The 25,106-nt window shown below is 41.2% G+C and overlaps 1 protein-coding gene across 5 annotated transcripts in view; it reads left to right on the top strand.

The window, feature by feature from the left end:
* oma1 (OMA1 zinc metallopeptidase) overlaps positions 1-23,331 on the top strand; it is a 60,124-nt gene extending 36,793 nt beyond the window's left edge. For 3 of the 5 annotated variants that reach the window (XM_078218482.1, XM_078218483.1, XM_078218486.1), the window contains exons 6-9: positions 3,216-3,344; positions 6,531-6,605; positions 8,559-8,708; positions 21,452-23,331. In XM_078218482.1, the coding sequence (XP_078074608.1) occupies positions 3,216-3,344; positions 6,531-6,605; positions 8,559-8,708; positions 21,452-21,694 (597 nt within the window). In that variant the 3' untranslated portion in view covers positions 21,695-23,331. Of the gene's footprint in view, positions 1-3,215; positions 3,345-6,530; positions 6,606-8,558; positions 8,709-12,034; positions 12,230-12,413; positions 12,766-21,451 lie in introns of those variants that run through there. The other 2 variants (XM_078218484.1, XM_078218485.1) reach the window with 2 other exon arrangements.
* The last annotated feature ends 1,775 nt before the right edge of the window (positions 23,332-25,106 follow it).

The following is a 25,106-nucleotide window of genomic DNA, read 5'->3' as shown; positions in this document are numbered from 1 at the left end:
TTCTGACCTTATTCGTTAGTCTATTATGTGGTACCTTATTAAGGGCCTTTTGGAAAGTTAGATACATTACACCAGCTGCAGTAAGTCAGTTACCTCCACAAAGAAATCAGTGAGGTTGGTCAAGCATGGCTTTCCCTTTTGATATGTTGAGTATTCTATGGTTTCTAGGTGTTTTTCTATTTTCTTCTTTTGCAGGAATTTTATTATTTTCTGTTAAGCGACTAGTCCATAGTTAGCTGGACAAGTTCTATCTCCCTTCTTAAATAAAAGTATAATGTTAGCTCTCCACCTGGCTCACTATCCCACAGTCCTATTTCCATCTCGACCTTCGTATTTTTATTTGTGCCTTTGGAATATTTTACTATTCTATTTTATATTCTTCAATTTAGTTTCATAATTCATGCTTTGCTTCCTAGTTTATTTTTTACTTTTCTCCATCCCTCCTATTCTCCCTTGTCATGCTCTCCCCTGCTGTCCATGCATATAATTTATATCTCTTTGCTTACTCTCAGTTTTTTCTGAATGTCTTTATTTATCCCTGGTGTCTCATTGGTTTTTAAGTTCTTGTTTTTAGCAGAATGTACTCTCTTGTGCTTTGTTAAACACTTTAAAAGGTTTCCATTGCTGTTCTACATCAAAAACGAGAGGGCAAAGATTTAAAGTGATTTGCAGAAGAAGCAAATGTGATGTGAGAAAAAACCTTTTCACACAATGAGTGGTTCAGGTCTGGAATGCACTGCCTGGAAGCGTGGTAGAGGCAGGTTCAGTTGAGGCATTCGAAGAGGGCTTTAGATTATTATTTGAGTAGAAACAATATGAAACAAATGGAGAAAATGTGGCCTCAATTCCACTTTCCTTCCTACCTCATATATCCTTTGACTCCTTTGTCAATTAGGAATCTATCTAACTCAAAATACTCCATGACCCTGACTCCACCATTCTCTGTGGAAGAGATCCACAGATTCGTGACCCTTTGAGAGAAAAAAAAGTCTCATCTTTGTCTTAAATGGGAGACCTCCCAGATTTTAAACTCTCAGAAGGAGAAACATCCTTTCAGCATTCACCTCGTCAAGTCCCCTCAGGATCTTACAGGTTTTAATAAGGTTGCCTCTCATTTTTCTAAATTCCAATAGATACAGGCTCAAACTGTAATTCCCCAAGTTCTAATCTTAACCCCTTAAAATCAACCTTTCTACAGTCTATTAACCTGAGGTTTGTCATGTTAATTCTCAGTTATTATTTTAAACCATGTATTATGGTCAGTATTGCATAGATACTCACCTACTTTTACTTGTCTGTTCTACTTCATTCCCCTTTATCAGATCCAGCAGTGAATCCTCTCCTGTTAGACTTTTTGCAGACTAGCTTAGAAAGGAGCCCCATGTTGCACATGTTCTGGCCAACTTATTTTGATGTAGTTGAAATTTCCTATCAATATTATTATATGTTTGTTCATTTGTTTGCCTATTTCTTCGTTCACTACTTGCTGGTTTGTAGACTGCCATCGTGAGTATGATTGATCTTTTTTATCTTTTATCTCTATTCATATGGATTCTATTTCTGTCTTGCTGATGGCTGTCACTTTTTCCATACCCACTATCTTATCTGTAATAAATCCAGCTAATCCAGCTCACCTTTGCCCCCCTCTATCTTTTCTAAATATGTTATACCCTGCAATGTTTAATTCTAAGGCCCATTTTTTCTGTAGCCTTATCTCAGCAATCCCAACTCTGCCTGGTTCCTCCCAGTTATTGTCTCCAGTTTCCCTGCTTGTTACAAACACTGCATCTGTTGATTTGCATACGGTTTAAATCATTTTAGTATTAGTTCCTCTCTCTTTTAATTATATTTTTACCCTCCTGTTTTATTAAAATTTATACCTTGGCTATTTATGTGCTCCTTTAGCATAGTCTGCCCCATGCTCTCCTTTCTGCTTCATTTATATTTAAGCTTGCTTCATTTCTTGAAGACCCTCCCTTCTCCTTACTAGTTTAAAATATTTCCTTTATTTATCATTTTTGGTATGACACTGATCACACTGCAGTTCATATGGAACCTGTCATATTGTGTAACAGTGTCATCTGAGGTTAAGCTGGTAGCACTCTTATTCCCGAGTCAGAAGCATCTTGGTTCATATTTTGGTTCACATTTGACACAAAGCATTATCTCCTTTTCTCTGTCCACGGGTGCTGCCAGACCTGCTGAGTTTGTTCAGCACTTACAATTTAAAGATACTTTGTTGTCTATAAAGCACATTGGAATATTCTCTATTTTAGCTTCAAATTAACTGCTGAATTCTATCCACAGAAGCCACTGTTTTGACAAATGCCCCTTTCATCTTACAGGAATATTTTCTAGTGTATTCTTTCCATTTTTAAAGATTCGTCTTTGATTACTCTTGTCACAATTACTAATTTTTCTGCCTAGGTTAATCTTAAATATCGCATCCCCTCCTAAATCTTGTTTCAATCCACTTTCGCCTTTGGCTGTTTATTACCTTATTCTACCTTTGCATTGAATCTAAATGTATTCTGGTTAGTGTTTTGCAGTTGCCCTCCTACTCTCACGTGAGTTGTTGGCCACACATAGTTTCTCAGCAGTGCTTCAAGCAACGCTTCTTTCCTTGTTGCAGTGCAGTGGGAACATACAATCCATATTGGTCTTGGTTGCATTCTAAAAAAAGCATTCCTTTATTCCAGTATATCTCAAAATAGTTCAAACCACCCTATGTTATTGCCTGTTGTTCTGTCATGTTAAAAAAAGAGTAACATCTCAGCTCATTTATTGAAATAAAAAGGAAATCTATTTTACTGTGTAAGATGTTGAAGTATAAAGACCATTTTTGAAGAAGTTGATTGCGATATCAGTTGTGTACTCGAGGTTTTGTAGTTTGGTTTAGTTAATGACCAGGAAGACCTTGCTACAGCACTATTTTAGGTCCTGGAATCAACACAAGTATAATACAATTAATAGATTTAATTTAATCTTTGATGAGTAGTGAGATTCATTTACATCAGATAGGAGCAGGTCGGTGTTAGTAGACAGTATAATGAGGCAGTGGAAAATCTGGATAATTGGAGTGTGGATAATGAGGTATTACACATGCATAGATCTGACGGTTGTAATGATATTTATATGAGTACAATTTGTTTTCAGTGAAATGAATAACCACTAACTTATCAAGATGCTGGTCATGTGATGTTGTTGATTTACAGGCAGAACATGCGAGTATAATTCAGCTCCTAGATTTTGTGTCTCTTGTTTTCTTGACTCTGATCTGGGCTGTATTCCCACGGGATAGTCTTGCTGCTCTGGGACAGTGGATCCAAGGCAAATTGATTCAGGTGAGAACATTTCCGTGTCTTTTGTGAATTTAGTTTTCTAGATCAGTTTTGAAGTCAGCAAATGGTAGTAAGCAGTAGTAATCTGCAAGAGAATAGCAATGACATTGTACTGTTGAAAATGATAGTTTGATTAAAACTTGGCATGTCTTTTTTTGCATCTCCAGCTCTCTCCAAGGCATTGAGTCATGCTGGACTGTGCTGCCTTTAAGCCTCTGATTCCAGTAGTTTGCCAACATCTCATTTGCCTTATGTAAAAGTTGAATGAGCAGAGTTTTAATAACCAGAAACATTGCTGATTTTTTTCTCCTTTTCTGGTGCATGGGTACAATTGTAATATCTCTGCTATTATTTGGGTTGACACAAGCTAACTCAGCACAAACTGGAGATCAAGCTGGACTCTTCCAGTTCTACATGCTTGAAGAGTCTGCCAGGTCCTGTATTTCCTCACTGTTGTTTGGGGAACATTGTGTCTTTCAAAAAAGTATTAAGAAAGGGTTGAATGACTTAATAAAATTAACTTTCAGCTGATATTCTCTGACTAACATGTCAGTATAAAATTTAAATATTACTCTGAGACACTCTATAATGTTTTTTAGGATAGAAATCATAGAATCATAGAAACCCTACAGTGCAGAAGGAGGCCATTCGGCCCATCGAGTCTGCACCGACCACAATCCCACCCAGGCCCTACCCCTACCCCCACATATTTACCCGCTAATCCCGCTAACCTAAGCATCTCAGGACTCTAAGGGGCAATTTTTAACCTGGCCAATCAACCTAACCCGCACATCTTTGGACTGTGGGAGGAAACCGGAGCACCCGGAGGAAACCCACGCAGACACGAGGAGAATGTGCAAACTCCACACAGACAGTGACCTGAGCCGGGAATCGAACCCGGGACCCTGGAGCTGTGAAGCAGCAGTGCTAACCACTGTGCTACCGTGCCGCCCGGATAGGACATACTGTCTTGTTTCAGAGCATATTTTTCACTATAATGTCAGTTTTTGTACTTTTTGTGTGGTAAGGAACATAATGTGACCATTTAACAGTTTAGTAATGTAATTTTTGTGCTTCCTTAACACCATTCTCTGATGGTGCCCAACGGTTCTGCCTTTGCCTAGTCTTGCTCCTGCTGCCACTTCAACCCCACAACCTGGTTCATTGTTGGGGATGAATTCCATTTCTGCCCTGCTGGGTCAACCTAGCCTGCATCTTACTTCTGCCTCTGGCCCTTTAAAAATAATTCCACGCTCAAGTGCAAACATTTAAACTTTAAACTATTTTGAGGTAAATTTTACTTTTAATGCCCTTCCTACTTTTAGATTCAAAATGGAACTTGTTTGGAAATACCAACATTTTAAATGGCCTCTGCAATCCTAAAATGTAACTTTAATTATTTCTCCATGCGACTATTAAATAGAGGATCGTGTTGGAAAGCACTGTACTCAGAGGGAAAGGGATGATGTGTGCATTGAGGCCGCTCTGACAGGGCAACAGGAGACAGCTTCATGCAATGCCACCACTGAGACACAAGCTGGATAATGGAGGAGAGGCACTGGATGGGGATAATGTGATTAACATGTCAAAAACCGCAGATAAGATGAAGAGAGATGCAGCATAGCCACACTCTCAGAGAATGTTACTCATGCCTTTGCTTAGCTGGTAGAGACTGAAAACTGATTGGAGGAACTCAAAGCAGATGGAGATGCAGTAGAGATAGGAACCGTCTTAGGAAGCACTAAGTAGCACCCAAACCAATGGTAACAGTGGCATAGAAGTGAATGAAAAATGGCGCAGTGACTTGGGGTCAGATAGAAAATTAGCACTATAAAGTGCACTTTTCCTAAACCATCACTATAAAATGAAACTTGGAGACTCTTTCTATGTGCCTAATCATTTCTCACCTGATAGAATACGTGGAAACAACAGAAACAGAAAAAGCAGTTAAACAATCCAGAGACAGAAATCAAAAAGAAAAGAAACACAGGAGTAGGGAGCAGATGTTCCCCTTGGTTGAGAAGTTAATCATGAGGGGGCAGAGTTTTAATGTAAGGGGCAGGAGATTCAGAGGGGATTTGAGAGAAAAGCTTTTTCACTCGGAGGCTGGTGGGAACCTGGAGTGTACTGTCAGGGAAGGTTGTGGAGGCTGGAAACCTTTACAACCTTTAAAAAATACTTGGACGAGCACTTGAAATATCATAACCTTCAAGGATATGGGATAAGTGCAGGAAAATGGGATTAGCGCGCTTTTAGTGGTAGATATTGTCAGTGCAGACTCAATGGACCAAAGGGCCTTTTCTGCGCCATATGTCTCTATGACTGGAGGTGATATTGTGACAGAAGCCAAAAGGAGACAAATAAATATCCAGACAAATACTATACACACAGAGGAGACATGGCATCATCTGATATATTGAGATCTGCGCCATGGGGCAATGCACTGCTCATATGTGAAGATTCTTGTGATCTGTCACACTATGATGTTCTGTTTAAACAGTGGAAAATAAGATCAGTTAAATTTTAAAGAATTTTGATATGGATGATTGAATGATCTCCGCTCTATACTAGTTATCACATTGTGTGGTGACTTTATTGGTACATTGGTTCTCGGAGTCAGTCCTTGATGGTGTGTGGAAAATTCAAATGCGTCAGTTATTGTGATTCCTGATTTTTACCTAAAATGCTGGGTCGCATTTTTGCAACGTAATGTTTTACTCCCTGTTTTATCTGGAATTTGATGCTAAATTAGAATGGTAGCAGCAGTGTGATAACTGGTTACATGAACAAAGCCAAATTTTGATTGAAAGAAGAGTTGTGAAAAAGTAGCACACTGCTATTTCTTGCATTGCTCTGGAGCCCACATGTTTTTATTTTACATGCACCGAGCTCCTTGTAAAATCAAAGCAGCTCTTTAAATGAAATCTGGAACACCACATGTTATTGCTAATGCTACTTTCCAAACGGTATTTGCAATTTTTGACTAATGTAGTTATGAAATATTAACTCGGCTCTGAAATTACATCGACACAACAGAAAGTATCTTTTAAAACTGTAACATAGTGAGATCAAAGGGAGACAAAATAATTATGTTGTATTGATTTACCTACATTGTTAATATAGATCAGACTTGAAGAATCAGTTAGTGTTTGCAATTGCGATTAACAGTATTAAATTTATTTTCGACAGTACATGTTTGATAGACCATACAGCCGAAAACTGGAGATTGAGGCTGATGAGGTTGGACTACGCCTTGCTGCTAAGGTAGTTTGTGCCTTCTAAAGAGTTCTGATCTTTGGTTTGTAGTCATGTGTTGAACAATACAAAGTTTCATTTGTGACTAATTATAGGTAATATAATCATCAAGTATTTTGCTCCTCATTCTTTACAAAAAGACTGGTCAAAAATATACTTTAATTGCATAATGAAAAATACTGTTCTGAATTTTCTCAATGTTACAATCGCATTGTGCATTTACGCTGACGTAAAATATGACTTTTCCCTTCTCGCGATATTTTCCACTCCCGTTGCAGAACCCACTCAGCGTGAACAGGAGCGGAGAATCCTGGCCTATGGCTATAAATTTCATCCTTTTTTTATTGATGTTCATGATGCTTATTCATGTTCAAATTCATAGATATAAGAGGAATGAAAGGTGGAAAAGCAAATGTTAGAACTATATTAAGTAAGAAAGATAGGTTAACATTTCATATGGAATATGGTTCCATTAAGCATGAGGAGGCTGCTGACTAATACATATATATTAAATTCTCTATCTTAAAATACCACCAATGGCACTGCCTAGTGCGGAGGTGCATCATGTCAGACTGGTACCTCACCCAATTATCTATCCTTCATGGATGACCTTAACACGCTAATATTACCAGGTAGTTCATACTCTTGAATCTTATCTTGTCATCATCCAGTAGGCAGATGATATTTTCAGCCACAGTCACTAGATAACAATCAGGATTAATAACTATGATGGATTTCAACCCTATACCCTACCCCTACAATTGCTGACTTGCTACCAACTTGCTGAGATCAGCTAATTTAGTACAGGTTTAACTTCAGATCTTTTAATACCTTTGCTAACTTCGCCATTGCGTGAGCATAAAATATTTTAATTGCAAATAATTTCCTCTTTCTAGAAATACTGAGAATAGGATCTTTGTAAGGCTTTAACTTCGACTATTTATATTACGTTCAGAACCAAAGGTTTAAATGTACTGTTGGCACCAAGCATCATTTCCATTTTCTTTTAGTTTATAAATCTATACCATGGGTACAAGTCGACATTACACCTCTGGGACTGTAACATACTTTGCCACTCTTTATTACTTTTAGCATTTTGCTGAATGTTACTTTATGCCGGAGATGTTGCAGCTGCTATCACTTCATGTCATATGACCTAACGGCAGTGAATTTTCAGGTTTGATTCAAAAAGGACTACATGTTATGACTGAGATAGCCAGGCAATGAAAAGTAGAAAACTGAAGCCTGCTTTTATTTAGAAGCACACATTGTATGTCATGCACTTCCAACCAACCTCTTTCAGCCTACTTCCTTATTTATGACCACAAGGGAGTCCCCGACTAATACCATTGTCTGAATGCAATTAATCCCCAATCTGTGCAAAATTAACACACATTTAATTCTGCAGTCAAGAGTGGGCAGGGCGGCAGGCAGAGGCGTTGTGGAATGGGGAGAGAAGGTGGGGTTGGAGAGCACCTCACTTTCCTGCCCCCCTCCAAATCAGTCAAGGACAGGAAGGTTGAGGATGGCATGTGCAAAGGCAAATTGATGCTCTTAAGTGGCCAATTTGTGGCCGCATAAGAGTCTCTTCCTGTCACCATTGATACTCTTCCAGTGGTGGGGAAGACTGTGTGCCATGTGGCAGCTTTCTGAGATGGAATCTTTGTCTTTAATGGACAGAAGTCCAGATGCCAGGCGGTTAGCTGCCTGATGGGCACACGATTGCTTTGGGTCTTTTGAAATGACTGCAGTGGGATTGTCCCTGGTTTTCCGGCCGATGGCCACTATTGTGGCCATTAAATTCAGCTCCATGAAACACTCCAAATCAACCCAATTCTCATTTTCTAAAGAATATGTGCTTCCTTGTATCATAAAGCTCGCAAGCCAAATTTCTTTTGTGATAAAACAAATATGTATTAATGATCATCTTCGTCATTTCACGAATTATTCTCATTAATCTAGGCATGCATGGATGTGAGAGCAAGCAGTGTATATTGGCAACAACTGGAATTGATGAAGATTGTTTCAGGAACATTTCAAATCCCTGAATGGTTTTCCACACATCCGTCAAATGATCGTCGTGTTCAACACCTGGATAAACTAATACCTGAGGTAAATAGGAACCTGCGTTCCAGAGAACTGTACAGTTAAATATTTAAATGTGAAGTTTTTATTTTATTGACGCAACAGTGACGTCTCTTGAGGAAGTGTTTTGATGGATACTCATATTGTGCAGTTGCTTTATTTCGCTATTAAAGTTGTTGAAGTTCAGCTGACATCACCTAAAAACATAAAGCCTCCAGTTTCACAGGATAATTTCAATCACTACTCTAAACTAAAAGCAAAATTCTGCAGATGCTGGAAATATGAAACAAAAACAGGAAATGCTGGAAAAACGCTGCAGGTTCTGGCAACAGCTGTGAAGAGAAAAAATAGAGTTAACTTTTAGTATGACAGACTTGAAATGCTACTCTATATAAAGTCGGGGATGCTCAAGAGGTCAGATTTAGAGAGCAGCTATCTTGGCTGGTTATAGGGATGGAGGAGATTACAACGATAGGGCGAATCCAGGCCATGGACAGAATTTTAAAATCGAGATGATCATCAAGGGTGATGAATAAACAGTATTTGGTGTGAGTTAGCAGATGGGCAGCAGAAGTTTGGACAACTTCCAAGTTTACAGAGGCTAAAAGGTTGGACACCACCCATGAGTGTGTTAGAATAGTTAAGTCTGGAGGTAAGAAAGGCATGGATAAGCGTTTCAGTAGCAGAAGAGCTGAGGCAAGAACAGAGATGGGTGATGCTACATAGGTGGAAATAAGTGATCTAGGTTATGGCATAGCTATGTGATTTAAAGCTCATGTTGGGGTTAAGTATGACACCAAGGTTGTGAACGATTTGGTTCAGCCTCAGACAGTTGCCAGGGAAAGAGTCAATGGAATTTGTGGTGGGGATCAGAGAGCCTCAGTCTTCCCAGTATTTAATTGAAGGAAATTTGGGGCGGCATGGTGGCACGTTGCTGCCTCACAGTGCCAGGGACCTGGGTTCAATTCTGGCCTTGGGTGACTGTCTATGTGGAGTTTGCATGTTCTCCCTGTGTGTGCGTGGGCTTCCTCCGAGTGCACTGGTTTCCTCCCACACTCCAAGGATGTGGGGGTTAGGTTGGTTGGCCAAGCTAAATTGCCCCTTTGTGTCAGGGGGACTAACAGGATAAATAGGTGGGTTAAGGGGATAAGGCCTCAGTGGGATTGTGGTCGGTGCAGACACAATGGGCCAAATGGCTTCCTTCTGCACTGTAGGGATTTTATTATGATTCTATGGAATTTCTGAAACAATTTCCGCTCCGACAGGGAGCTCCCAATTCCCCTTTCTGCAGTGAGAAGGAACAAAGAGATAAAAACATCTGTTTAAGATCAGTCAGATGGTGAGAACTGCTGAAAAGGAGGTCAGAAAGTTCAAGAAATGCTTCTTTCAAGAAGAGACCCTGTTTTGGTTTAGATTATAGATTAGGTTTCAGCAAAAAATAAGTGATTTTTTTTCACCTAGCCTGCTAAACTAATAGTATGATACATTTTTTATTCATGAGGGGGTAATATAAATAGTTGGATTATGGTAAGATTTGATTATATTAATTTGCTTATTTTCTGTAAAATGTAGCAGCTCAATGATTCTCATCTTAATAAACATGTCATCAGACCGCCTACCAAAAGACTACAGAATTGTAACTGAGATATGTGAAAAGCACAATATACATTTCTCAGTTTACAAGGATTTTTATCGTTATATCCCCAGGTTATATATAATTTGATAACAGACAATGCAAACACAATGCTGAACACAAGATGTGGGTATTGCTTGTGAAGTGACCAGTATTGTTGAATTCAAATGAATATCTAATGCGGAGCAAAATTTAATAAAATATGTTGTGGAGGTTATGGAGAAAGGTGATAGTTATAAATCTTCAAGTGTAGTGAGGTAAATTTAAATGGCCTTATTATCAGACTCTTGAGGCTATTGTTAAATATAAGATAAAGTGGAGCAGAGCTAAAAATAACACACACAAGTGGCACATTACATGTCCTCTATAAGTTAAAAAGTAAATGCTTATTCCACAACCACATGTAGATAAGTGAGCTTCTATAGCAGATATGTACAAAAATAGTGGTACACAAACCTTTTGATTCTGAAAACGATTATTTCCAATAAAGGAAGCAATGGGCTGGATTTAATGCAATCCATCGTGACTGGAGACTTGGAGGCTGGACCCATTTAATTATGATACATCAGTCTCCCGGCAGTGTCAGTTCCTCCCCAATTAAATAGGAGGCCTGACATTTGATTTCCAGCTGCTGGTGGCAGGCTGTCAGTTAAGCTTATCAATGAGTCAACTGGAACTCATTATCCCTAAACTCCCTGCAATTTAGTGGTGCCTCAGGGATTAAACAGGGGTCACACAGCTTTTCCCATGCCCTTGGAAGGCTGCCTAGCACCCTGTTGGGTTTGCCAGCAGCCTCCCAGGAGGTTCCTATTAGTTATCTACACTGTACCCGATAAGGGACCTGGCACCGGGCAGGTGGGTGGCTGCTGAAAACTACCCGCATACTTGCCAACGAGTCCACAATTTCCCCCCTCACCCAAGACTCGCAATCCAGCCCTCACTCACCTTTGTCCCAGGACTCTGATAAGTGCCGTGCTGCCAGAAGTTTCCGTTCCGACTGGTGCTGGTAGCAATGATGAGTGTCTTCCTCTGATTAGCTGGCAGCTCTGAGCAAGTGGATTTAAATCACCAGGGATCTCAGTCATGGGGAAGGTCTGACAGTGGTCACTTAAGTGCCTAAACGGCACTTGATTTTGTCGTGTCTCCCCCAGGAACTGATTGGGTTCCCTCCCTCACTTCTTCAGTCAGTGGGCGAGACCTCAGTGACTGGACAAAATCTCAAGCTGGAGAAAATTACATCTTGTGTCAGAAGTTGACTTGGGCACGTAATTGGTTACACCATTCCTCCTGCATTGGTCTTTGCCAGACTGAACCCAAGTCAAAGTTGGCCTCAGTATCATTTGTTGCTGATGCCAAACATGGTTCACTTTAGCTCACCAGTCAGAGAGCCCTGAAAATGAGCAATCTGCTGTGCTGAGCCAGTTGACAGACTGGGTCTAGTGTTAGACTTACAAATTTATGGAGCCTAGCAACTGTTTGGACAGGCATCCATGTGGCATCTGCCGCACTTGGTTGCAATTTGAGCTCGCAGATCCTGATGCAAAATGTGGTCTCTGTACTCCAATTTTAAACCAGGAAAATGAAGCTGGTGCCCTGGCCAACATTTGTTCCTCAAGTAAAACAGATTATCTGGTCATCATTGCATTAATTGTTTGTGGAATCTTGTTAGATGCCAATTGCCTGGCACATTTATTTATATTGCAACCTTTCACTTCAAAAGTTCTTCTTTAAAGTGAATGGCTCATCGAGCTCGAATAGGTACAATGGTCAGAATGGCCTCCTATGCTGCAAAGAGACTAAAGGACAAATATGTAATACAACAGTTGGAGACAAACACAGGTTGACTGATGCCAAGAAAGGATATGCAACAGCAATACAGAGATAGCAGAAATAAAAGACCAACAGAAATACGCAGGTAAGGCCACAGAAGATAGAAACCAAGGGACCATTGTGAGAGACACTTAGTTCAGCTCTATAGTTTGAGATTAATTGAGATCAATGAATTAACATTAAACATCCCTCAATTTATTTTATTGCAATGGTCAGCCCCCATATCTTTATAATTGTAGACATGAAATGTTTTCAACTCTCATTTTCAGAGTTTGGATACGGAGTCCAGCAGTAACAGGAAATAACTTCCAAACTTGTTCAAGATACATTTTCTTGAAGGTGTCTTTGACAGTGCTATCAATTGGCACTTACTCCTCATAACCTGATCATTGGCACTCAGTTTGGGTTCTGCCAGAACCACTCAGCTTGTAACCTCATTGCAGCCTTGGTCCAAACATGGACAAAGGAGCTGAATTCAAGTGGTGAGGTGAGTGTGACTGCCCTTGACATCAAGACAGAATTTGACCAACTGCAAGGAGCCCTAGCAAAACCCAAGTCAATGGAAATAGTTGGGGGGGAAGAAGTTCTCCACTGCTTGGAGTCATACCTGGCACAAAGGAGGATGGTAGTAGTGTTTGGAGGGTAATCATCTCAATCCCATAACATCAATGCAGGAGTTCCTCAGGGTAGTGTCCCAGGCCCAACCATCTTCAACTGCTTCATCAATGACCTTCCCTCCATTTTAAGGTCAAAAGGAGGATGGTTACTGATGAATGAAGAATGTTCACCATTCGCGATGACTCAAATGCTGAAGCAGTTCATGCCCATGTGCAGAAAGACCTGGACAATATTCAGATTTGGGCTAATAAGTGGCAAGTAACATTCAGACCACAAGTGCCAGGCAATGACTATCTCCAACAAGAGAGAATTTAATCATTGCTCCTTGACATTCAATGGCTTTACCATCACTGAATCACCCACTATCAACATCCCGCGAGTTATCATTGACCAGAAACTCAACTGGAATAGCCATATAAATATTTTGGCTACAAGAGCAGGTCAAAGTCTAAACTTTGCAGCAAATATCTCAAGCCAGACTCCCCAAAGTCGGTTCACAATTTACAAGGCACAAGACAGGAGTGTGATGGAGCACTTTCCACTTGCCTGGATGAATGCAGCTCCAACAGCACTTAAGAAGATTGACACCATCCAGAACAAAGCAGCCTGTTTGATTGGCACTCCATCCACCACATTAAACATTCTCTCCCTCCACCACCGATGCACAGTGACAGCGGTGTGCTATTTACAAGATGCATTACGGCAACTTACTAAGGCTCCCCTGAGAGCATCTTCCAAATCCACAACCTCTACCATCTCGAAAGAAAGGAAGAGTAGATGCATGGGAACAACACATCTGCAAATTCCCCTCCAAGCCATGCATCATCCTGACTTGGAACTATAATCACCATTCCTTCGCTGTCACCTGGTCAAAATCCTAGAATTCCTTTCCCAACAGCACTGTTGGTGTACCCACACTTTGTGGACTGCAGCAATTCAAGAAGGCAGCTCAACACCACCTTCTCGAGGGCAATTGGGGATGAGCAATAAATGCACATTGGGCCCGATTTTACCATTGCGTGGGCTCGAAACCATGGTAAAGCCGGGCATGAGGCCATTAACGCGATCCCCACCCACGTCTGCGCAGATACCCACTTTACCGAGGCTCAGGAATGGCCGCGATCTGATTAGCGGCCGAAACGGGCGCAACAGCGATTTAAATGCATTTGCATGAATTTAAATTCAATTAATGAACTGCCCTCCCAACTTTACCAGCATTTCCCCCTTTACCATCGAGTTCGCGCGTCCAGATTCGGCGCTAAACATTCCTGCTCGGCAAAGGTCTGTTTCGGGCACTCCAGTTGCTGAAGAGGTAAGTTCAGAGCTTCCACCGGCTCTCTGACTCAGATCGTGGGGAGGAGGGGGAGGTGGGCCAGATCATTCTCTGGTGGGGGGTGGGGGTGGCAGGAGAAGGGAGACTCGATCACTGTCTGGGGGAGGGGGGGCAGATTGTTGTCTGCTGGGGGAGGGGGGGAGGGCAGATTGTTGTCTTGGGGGGTCGGTGGGGAGGAGGGCAGATTGTTGTCTGGTGGGGGGGAGGCAGGAGTAGGGAGGCCCGATCATTCTCTGGTGGGGGGGGAGGGAGGAGGAGGCGGGTCAGATGCATCTCTGGTGGGGAGGGGAGGGAGGAAGGAGGCCCGATCATTGTCTGGTGGGGGCGGGGGGGAGAGGCCCGAACTTTCTCTGGGGGATGAGGGGGGAGGCCAGATGGTTCTCTGGTGGGAGGGGAGGGGCAGGGGGGACCGCTGCCACTCTGCGGGCGATCGGTGGGGGGGAAAGAGGGCAGAGGGTTGCGATCAGTCTGGGTAGTGGGGGAGGGTGGATAAGGGGAAAAATTATGTTGTAGGGGTGGGGGTGATATCTGTGGGGACCATCGCTCCCGGGCCGCTTTACCTGTTTTTTGCGGCCCGGGAGTGATGTGACAGCGGCGCGATTTTCAAATTTTTTTCTAACTGCGCATGCACAGTTCAGAGCTCCAATCGTTTCGGGCACGTTAAGCCCCACCCAGAGGGCAATTCAGACCCACAATTCTTTTTCAGGCTGAGTGGGTATGGGAGCGCCTGGAAGCAGATTTCCAAGATGGATCTGAATTGCACCCAGATTCAGCACTTAGAATCAAAATGGTAAAATCGGGCCCATTGTGTGAAAGAGTTTTTAAAAATTTTCTCATGCCCAATACAAAAGTTCATTTCTATCGACAAACTGTCAAAATTGCAAACCAGCCTCAACTTCATGTGCAAAATAATCTGCGTTAACAAGCTGCAAGGTAAATAATTCATCTTTTTAACCATTAAGATATACTTTATAATCTCTCTGACTAATAATAAATATCACAATGACAGTTGAAAACTGTGTATAAGTAAGCAGCAAAATTAAAAACAAATAGAGTTTAGTTAGATTAAAGAAGTTAATTTAACTCAAGTTTCTCTTTGAAAGCAATAAAAGTTATGAAACCTTTTCAGAGTTCTCTCTACTCCTTCAAACAATTTAGACTACGCATTGCTAATCCCAAAATTATCATGGATTGAGAAGGTCATGTGGCCCATTTTAATTCATCTGTCGAGAGAGACCCTAAGGTTCATCCACTAATAGTATCCGTTGTTCATTAAATGATTCTAGGATTTGTACCTCCTCGAAAAGCAGAAAACCACTGATGCTGGAAATCTAAAATAAAAGTGGAAAATGCTCCCAAGTACCAGGATCAGGCAGTACGGTTATGGACTTGAAACGTTAACTCTTTCTCTGTCCAGAGGCTGCCAGATCTGCTCAGTATTTCCAACATTTCTGCTTTCATTTTGTACCTCCTTTATTATTTTAAGTTGATCACTCTTTGCATGAAGAATTTCCTAACCTAAGCCCTAAAATAGGTTAGAGGGATTAGCGGGTAAATATGTAGGGATATGGGGGTAGGGCCTGGGTGGGATTGTGGTCGGTGCAGACTCGATGGGCCGAATGGCCTCTTTTTGTGCTGTAGGGTTTCTATGATTTCTATGAAGAACCCATTACTAGTTTAAACGATATGCACATTCTTTCGCTGCATTGGCAGATAATACTCCAGGTTAGGTTTGACTATATTTTGAAGCAATTTAATATATTTTTTATCATGTTTCAGCCACCTCTTTTCCTAACAGCAAAGCTCAAGGTTTACCAATGACAAATCTTAGGTGAAAAAAGTGAATCCCACATCATGCTGTTAGCTTTTGCCCATGTAATGATACAGTGAGAAAGGAACTAGAAAGTTAACGTTACCACCCTGCAGTGTATCCTCTTCATTTCCCATGACTAACTAAGCTGACACAAAGGAAGATCAAGAAATATCATTCAGAATTGGTCTAAACTATCGATCAAATTAGAATTGGCTGACAAGTTTTCTGATTCATTATTAATGTCTGTGCAACAAAGTAGCTCTCCCACAATGCATGACCCCTGCCCCGCCCTTGGAGAATAGTTACTGCCAATATTAGCTTGCCTGCACAAATTGCTAAGTATCCGTACAAACAGAGGTCATACAACTAGCAACCCTTTGAAAGATTTATTTAAGTACTAGCCAGGGTTCCATTTCTCACTTGAGAGGGATTTTGGAAAAATAACAAGACATTGGACTTGTTCAAAATCTATTGAAATATAGATCTTTCCAAAATTCTTGCCACAAAAATGATGAGGCAGGGAGAGATGTAACAGTGGTTCTTGATCTGCAGAGTTAATGTGGCTATCTGGCAACAACTGAAGCGGCACCATGCACTTTTAAGAGTTTTAACAGCCAGTTGTAGCATCCTGCTGTCTTGAGTAGCATCATTACCAACGTGTGAAAAATAGCATTTGACAACAGCAACATTTCAGTTTAGACACTTTCTTTTCTACACTGAACTGAACAAGAAAAAGACTCTTGGAAGTTCGAAGTGTGCTGACAGTATGATTTAACCACACTGCTGTAATCATGTTCCAGGCACCGTAAATCACTGTCAGCATAATTAGAACACAATTATTTCTACTGATTTCCATAATAATATGGTATCTTGTTGATTGATTGACACCCATAGAAAAGATTTTTTTGGTGTGTATCTAATTTGCATTTGTTTAGTTGGTTCATAGCCAGTACATTTAATGGTTTGTCTGATTTCACTGAAAAATCCACTTGTTTGGTCTTGATGGAAATAAATAGTTGTTAAGCAAGAGGACAATCAAATTAGGTTAGTTTGAATTCCTCTTCTCCCACAACATTCTGCTTTAAATAAATTACGAGTTTTAATAGTGAACAGGGAAAGTCTTTTCCTTTGACTCCGGGAGGAAGTCCCATCCCAGAGAGCTGCCAAAATATTCATTGTGCACCCATCCTCATCCTCTCATAAAATTATTGGCAAGGCAGAACGAGGCCCCAAAGTGACCCCACTACTTGGCCACTTAAGGACCTCAATAGGCCCAAGGGCGTGCAAGCTGCCTGCCGCCTTGCCCAACCACCGTAATGTGTGTGACAGGTCCATGGGTGGGTGGGAAGGGGTGGGCAAGCTACCTATGGGCAGCAGTGGTGGGGGTCCTGCGTAAAGTTGAGCCTATAATGTTTCCCTTCCTCACTTTAAGCCTAATGCCTATCTAGCTGGCTTTTGTTGAACAAGAGCTAGACACAGGGTCCCAGAGTTAATTGGAACATTGCAGAGTCAGGTTCCTGAAGGGTAAATACTGCATCCTGCATCTTCAATCCAAACAAGCTGTGTGACAAGGAAAGCAATTTTACCTGTGTAAAAATATCTCCCTCGCAGACTTTCAACCGGCCTGTCTGCCTCACCACTAGGATGGCACGGTGGTTAGCACTGCTGCCTCACAGCGCTAGGGACCTGGGTTCGATTCCTGGCTTGGGTCACTGTCTGTGTTGGGTCTGCACGTTCTCCCCATGTCTGCCTGGGTTTCGTCCAGGTGCTGTGGTTTCCTCCCACAGTCTGAAAGACATGCTGGTTAGGTGCATTGGCCATGCTAAATTCTCCCTCCGTGTACGCGAACAGGCACCAAAGTGTGACGGCTAGGGGATTTTCACAGTAACTTCATTGCAGTGTTCATGTAACACTACTTGTGACACTAATAAATAAACTTTAAACAGTGTAAATCTTCGCAGGGACATTTATGGGGCTTCAAAATTAAAATCTGTTTGCAGAGTCAAGAGATTGATCTCTTCTGCACAGAAGCGAGCAGCCCAGGCTTAACTTGTTCCTTGTAAAAAAAAAACCTCTTTGGATATTCTTCATGGAGAAGTTTGTTGCAAAGTTTAAAAAAAAATCAAATTCCTTCAAGTGCGATCCCAGTGCCTCTCCTCGCACTTGCTTCAGAATGGCACTGATTAGGATACCTGTCGTGGTGTGAAACAACGTAAAATCACAATTGAAGACATAAATTGGGAATGCCGGCCCCAAAAACTGTGCGACTTTAAAGCAGAATGACTTAAAAGAGGGCGATGTTAAACAGGGACTTACTGTGCATTGAAGGAAGAGGCTTATAACAGTGCCAAAAAGAATTAGACGCCTAAGAATTGGGAAGATTTTGTAATTCATTGAAGGAGCAAAAAATTGATGTGGAAGGAGAAAAGGGATTGGACTAGCAAGAAATATAATAACAGATTGTGTATATTTCTATAGGTATGTAAATAGGAAGAAATTAGGAAATAGGAAGAAAGTAAATGTGGCCCATTTGAGGTAGAGACAGGTGAAATTATAATGAGGTAATGAGGAAATGATAATGTTATTAAACAAATATTTTTATTCTGTCTTCACAGTAAAAGACAAAAAAAAACAGAAATAATGGGGAAACCAAGGATCAAGCAACTATAAATTAGTATAAGAAAATAAATAGTACTGGAGAAATTAATGGGACTAAATGGTAATAAATCCCCTGCAACTGGCAATCTATAGAGGTAGCTGCAGTGATAGTGGATGCATTGGCTTTGATTTTACAGAATTCCTTGGATTCTAGAATAGTTTCCAGGGATTAGAGGATAGCAAATGTAACCCCACTATTTAAGAAAGGAGGATGAGAGAAAATGGGCACGAATAGGTCAGTTAGCTGAATATAGGTGGTAGAAAAATGTTAGAATCCATTATTAGGGATATGATAACAGCGCACTTAGAAAGTCATAATATGATTAAGCAGATCAACAGAGATATATAAAAGGGAAATTTGCTTGAAGTTGTCACGAGTAAATGTAAGCCAGCAGATATAGTGTATTTGAATTTGCACAAAGCATTTGATAAGGTGCCACACAAGAGGTTATTACATAAAATTAGGACTCATGGGATATGAGGTTGTATAATAGCATGGAACGAGAATTGGTAAATTATTTGGTAGCGTAGTGATTCAAGTAAATCATACCCTTCCCCAACCTCTGCTTTGTCCACTGGACTCTTACCCTCCTCCAAGACCTCTTCTTCTCAGTGACCAGTGGACTTGGTTCCATGTTTGCATGCCATTTTGAGGATCTGTTCCTCCACCTGACTTGATATCAGCAGGTTGGGGACATGACATCACCCCATTCATCCTTGCTTTCCTACATTGTGACTCCTTTCCTTCTGTCACAACATAAGTGTGTTCATGAGCTCCCATCTACATGCCAGAACATACCAGCCTCCTCTGCCACCAAAGATGAAGGTTCAGTTGCCCATCAAATTGTGACAAATAACCTTTACATTCATACCAACCACCCAGTATAATCACATACAGTCTTTGATGGCAGAGGAATATGTGCCAATTTAAGCTGGGCATTTCACACATGTATGCCTCAACAAGTGTTGTCACATACAAACACATCTCTCCATGGTTACATCTGTAATCAGTACTCACCCTGGCAAAGCACAGAACCTCTTCCTGTACTGCATCCAGGTCCTTTGCGCTACATCTTATCCGCTTACTAGAGTTGCCACTTCCGTTCCATGCCTTCTTTGTTAAGTGTGATGTCCTCCACTTGCCATCTCGAGACAGCAATCTCTCCCATTGTGCACTGACTGCCTCTAGCAATACCCGCTGGCGTTGTCAGAAAACCAGGAAGAGCTGCCTGGCTCCGGCCATTCCCATCTCACACAGGCAGTGGCTTCAGATGCGGGTGACATATTGCAGACACAATGGGCGGGTTTTTCAGGCCGCACTCGCCCCAAGACCGGAAAATCCCACCCGAGGTCAACGGACCTTTACATGGTCCTCCCCTTGCGCGTTACGATTTCCATGGTGTGTGGGATGGGAAAATTCCGCTCAATATATCCAAAAGGTCATATGACCCTTTTGAAAAATCAGAGCACTTCCCTGAGGCAGTTCCACAACAATTGTCATCTTTCAGGGAGCTCATTTTAAACCTCCCGCCCACACCCTCATTCGTTCTGCGCCGATCTTCTTCCTGAACCATCCCCCAGCAGTGCTGAGCCTCTCTCAATGCGCATTTTGTTAATTGACCAGCCAGCGTGTGAAATTGCTGTCGGAAGACAGTCGTGGGCAGGAGCGAATTTCACATCCGCTTCTGGTCTTGCCAATTGCACTCGTCTACTCGTCTATGCTCCATAGAGATTGGGAATCTGGTGAACTGATGCAACAATAATATAATCTCCTTCAATATCAACAAAACAAAGGAGATAGTCATCGACTTCAGAAAGCGTAATGGAGAGCATACCCCTATCTACATCAGGGACGAAGTAGAAATGGTCTAGAGCTCCAGGTTTTTACTTGTCCGGATACCAACAACCTGTCCTGGTCCCTTCATGCGGATGCTATAGTTAAGAAAGCCCACCAACGCCTCGACTTTCTCAGGAGACTAAAGAAATTTGGCATGTCCGCTACAACTCTCACCAATGTCTTCAGATTCACCATAGAAAACATTCTTTCTGCTTGTGTCACAACTTGGTATGGTTCCTGCTCTGTCCAAGACCGCATGAAAACTACGAAGAGTCGTGAACAAAGCCCAGTCCATCACGCAAACCAGCCTCCCGTCCATTGACACTTTCTACACTTCCCACTGCCTCGGAAAAGCAGCCAGCATAATCAAGCAACCCACGTACCCCGGTCATATTCTCTTCCACCTTCTTCCATTGGGAAAAATTACAAAAGTTTGAGGTCACGTACCAACTGACTTAAAAACAGCTTTTTCCCTACTGTCATCAGACTTGAATGGACATACCTCGTATTAAGTTGATCTTTCTCTACACCCCAGCTATGACTGTAACACTACATTCTGCACTCTCCCCTTTCCTTCCCTATGTACGGTATGCTTTGCATAGAGTGCAAGAAACAATACTTTTCACTGTATACTAATACATGTGACAGAACAAATCAAAATCATCTGACAATTTGTCTTCTAAAAGAATTGATTTGTAACCTTTGTCTATTTGTGATAGATTACTTTTTGTTTTTCTGATAATTTCCATGCAATGCACTGAACAATTTAAGGTAGCAACGTTGTGTGAAAGTTGATCACTTGATGTTGCCCAATTAGGGTGCTTATTAAAATGTACATGTACTTAACACTGCTGGGAAAGAAAAGGCGAATAACGTAGAAGGGTGTGAAAATTATAAAAAGGCAGAGTGAAAAATTCTGTCATCAAAGCAGAAACCCTTGCAAACACTGCTTTCAGTACTCGGGATACAACTTTTCATGGATGCTGAATCTGAGTGGCCAACTTTAAACATTGTATAAATTACATTCTGCTTTGTGATTTTCTTTCAGGCTGTCAAGCTACGAGAAGATTGTAGTTGCCCTTCCTTACCATCTGTAGATCCACGATTGGTCTTCAAGCTTAGCGTGCAGGAGATGTTGAAGCTTTTGAAGAAGGGGGAAGAAGCAATTAGCATGGATTCTGAAATTCAGCAGCTACCTCAATACCATGAGCCCGGTCCAGCCATAATTGAGAGATTACCTACTGTAGTTTCAGTGCAGGCACTCCAAAATACACAAAACACTCAGAAATAAATGTATTACATTTTTATTCAGTATCATGGGATGAAAATCAGCATTGTGTGTTCTTTTTTTTAACTGTAACAATGAGAAGTAGAAATGCCCCGTGTTGCCCTTGGTCCCAAAGCAAATATTCAATCTGCCCCTAAATTTTGAGGATTCTTCTAGTTGTTTCCTTAATTAGGTTCCATTTTTGAACACTAGCAAATCTGTCTTGCTTGGAAAGATTTTACTTGTCTGGTACTTTTTTGATATCTATATATACTCTGGCGTTGTGCTACTTGGAATCCTGTTGCTCCTTGACTGTAAAGCTTTTCTAGTTAGTTAAGCCCCCTTTCAAGAAAACTAGGTCAAAAGTAATAACTATGAAAAATATATTATAAAAGAATTAAGTAGTGTATAGTAGTACTGGGGTAATGTTACTGGATTATTCTTCTGGAAGCCTGGACTAATGCTATAGAGACGTGAATTTAAATTCCACCCCAGCAGCTGGGGGAATTTAATTTCAATTCAATCTGGAATAAAATGCTAGTTCAGTTAATAATGAGCATGAAACTATTGGATTGTCATTAAAACCCGCCAGGCTCACTAATGACCTTCAGGGGCACAAAGTCTGTTGTTTTTACCCTGTATGTGACTCCAGACCCATAGCAATGTAGTTGACAACCGTCTGAAATGGCCTAGCAGGCCATTCAATTTTGAGTGGCTCACCACCTCCTGTTTCAGGAAAGTTGGAGATGGGCAAAGAGCACTTGGTCTTACCAGTGACTTACACTGGCAGAAGAAATTTTTAAAATGCCGTAGTTAGAAGTTGTGGGAGAGGAGGACATCCAACATGAAGAAGAAAAATACGAGCTTCTGCATTTAGATAATTATATGATAATTTCGATCACTGTGGTCGAACAGTAATGTTACATTTAGAGCTGTCCTCCTTAACACCCTGGTGCATACCAGGCAAAAACCAAATATTAACATGCATGTAAAACTTGAATTTGCCCGCATTATTTTTTAAATGTAGTGCTGAATTATTCTATTTCTTTTGCTACTCACATGCCACAAAAATTCTTCCGTTAATGGAGTAATTGCCTCTGCTTTTCAGTAACTTCTCGAGAACATGTAAAAAATATCTCACTTTTACCGTAAATTTTTAATGTAAGATTAAGAATCGGGGCACCAGTTCCTCCACTCAGTGTAGCCCAGTGAAACTGCACTAATTTCGTATAAAATACATTTTCTATTATCAGTTTGCTCATCAATGGCAATGACATTGCAGAATTTCTTGTAAATTTAAAAGAAAATAAATATATTTTTATGAACTAACAGTCTGTTCCTTTTTCATTCATTCTGTGCAAGTACTAATTAATGCCTTGTACATTGAAGAAAATAAATTTTGTTGTTTAAATAAAAGATATGCAAAGTTGGGCAGGACCTATGCAAATGCATGTTTCAGGAATGCTTTACTGCTTATTTTTCTTTGTTAATAAGCTGTAAATCCCCTCAAGCTTTTGAACTGAGTTTTTTTTGGCTAGTATTTTCCCTGGTTCATTTGGTGCTGTACTTTTATTAAAAACGAGCTATAATGTTGCCAAAAAAAATGACTAAAATAAGCTTCAAATTAATTATTTCATTAAAAATTGTTATTTGTCATCACTTATGGTTTCAAGCATTGCCGTTTTTGCTCGACTCTCCTTAGCAGTGAAAGTCTTGTATTCCTGCTGGAACACTTACAAATAGTTGTGGCTCTTTTGAAGCCTCCTGGGGAAAATTGTAAAAGATTTTTGTGGAGATAATGGAAGCTGCTTATCACCCCCACAGGAATCATATCCTGTAAGTTATGACCCAGACTTGTTTGGGGGTTTTGGGAATATACTGAGGACTGGGGTAAAATGGCAACTGAAAACCTGATCTGTGGGGACCGGTGCTGGTGTGTCAGAATGTGTGATACAGAAACGAGAAAGTCCGAGCTCCCCCATGCTCTGACCGGTAAAATAAAACTCTTGCTGTCTCTGATTGTTGGAAGCAGATCAAGTCAGCAAAGCCACAATTGAGGGAAAAAAAGCAGGATAACTCCTCTCAGTTAAAATGCAGAACGCTGGAATCACCAAACCAACTACTCAACTTTTGAAGCCAGTGCTCCTGGAATCGTGAATCCAAAACAACCGCAACGTTTCACCATTTAGTCCTAATGGACAAGTCAGAGGGGTACATTTTACTGTTCCACTCGTGGGAATCGGAGCAGGCGAGGGGCAGACCATGGAAAGGCCCGTTGACCTTGGGTGGGATTTTCCAGTTTCGGGGCGAGCACGGCTGGAAAATCTCACCCAAAGACTCTTATGAACTTATATTTGGACTCACTTTTCATTGTTAATCTATATATGTGCATGCATTTTACTATTTATTCATATTTTAGTAGCTAATAAGCTTACTCTTCAACTCGAGGACCCTGATTAAATTGGTTCTTTTAAAATATAAATATATTGGGACTGGGAAAAGGTACTCTCAAAGGGAGGAATCCTTTTTAAATTAATCTTGTGTGGGGGTTGAATAAGGAAAGGGAGCCAGTTAATCCTTCTTCACCCAGGGGGTATAACAATTTGGGATTACCCCTCCAGAATTTCACAAATTAAGTCACAAGTAGGCTTACATTAACATTGCAATGAAGTTACTGTGAAAATCTCTGAGTTGCCACACTCCCAACGCCTGTTTGGTTACACTGAGGTAGAATTTAACATGGCCGATGCACCTAACCAGCACATTTTTCAGACTGTGGGAGGAAGCTGGAACACCCGGAGAAAACTCACACAGACACGGGGAGGGAGAACGTGCAGACTCCGCAGACAGTAACCCAAGCCGGGAATCGAACCTGGCGCTGTGAGGCAGCAGTGCTAACCATTGTGCCACCGTGGCTCGTGCTGAGATAGTTCCCACAGAGAGATGGAAGGTAACAAATTTGGGGACCTCGCCCAGGTGACAGCTGCTATGAGGATTATCATCGAACAGACAAATTGGGATGCTGAATGTTTCTGCTGCCTCTGCTGCTTTTGAGGAGCCCTCCAGTACTCACCGGTGTGGGAGGCTTTTGCATTGTCACAACCTGACCATGAGCTATGAGGTGGACCAGCATCTAGAGCTTAGAAACGGGTAGTAAGAACATGGAGCACGGAGGAGTTTGGACAAAGATTTCTGGTCAAAGACACCAACGCAGACTTAAAGGGACATAACCAGTGAAATGGTCTCCTTCTGCATTGTAACAATTTTGTGATTCTAACTGCACTTGTGGTTGGCTCCTACACCAGGAGATAGCTATATATTTTGTTGTTAAGTCAATACTCACTGTCAAGTCAGAAGAATTGAGTTTTGTTACAGAAATAAGACTGGACTATGAATATATTTTTTATTGAATTGGACATCTTAAAGTTATTCATTC

The sequence above is a fragment of the Mustelus asterias genome, chromosome 8 (genome assembly GCF_964213995.1).
Source record: "Mustelus asterias chromosome 8, sMusAst1.hap1.1, whole genome shotgun sequence".
NCBI classification, from domain to species: domain Eukaryota; kingdom Metazoa; phylum Chordata; class Chondrichthyes; order Carcharhiniformes; family Triakidae; genus Mustelus; species Mustelus asterias.
This window is presented reverse-complemented; position numbering and strand designations above follow the sequence as displayed.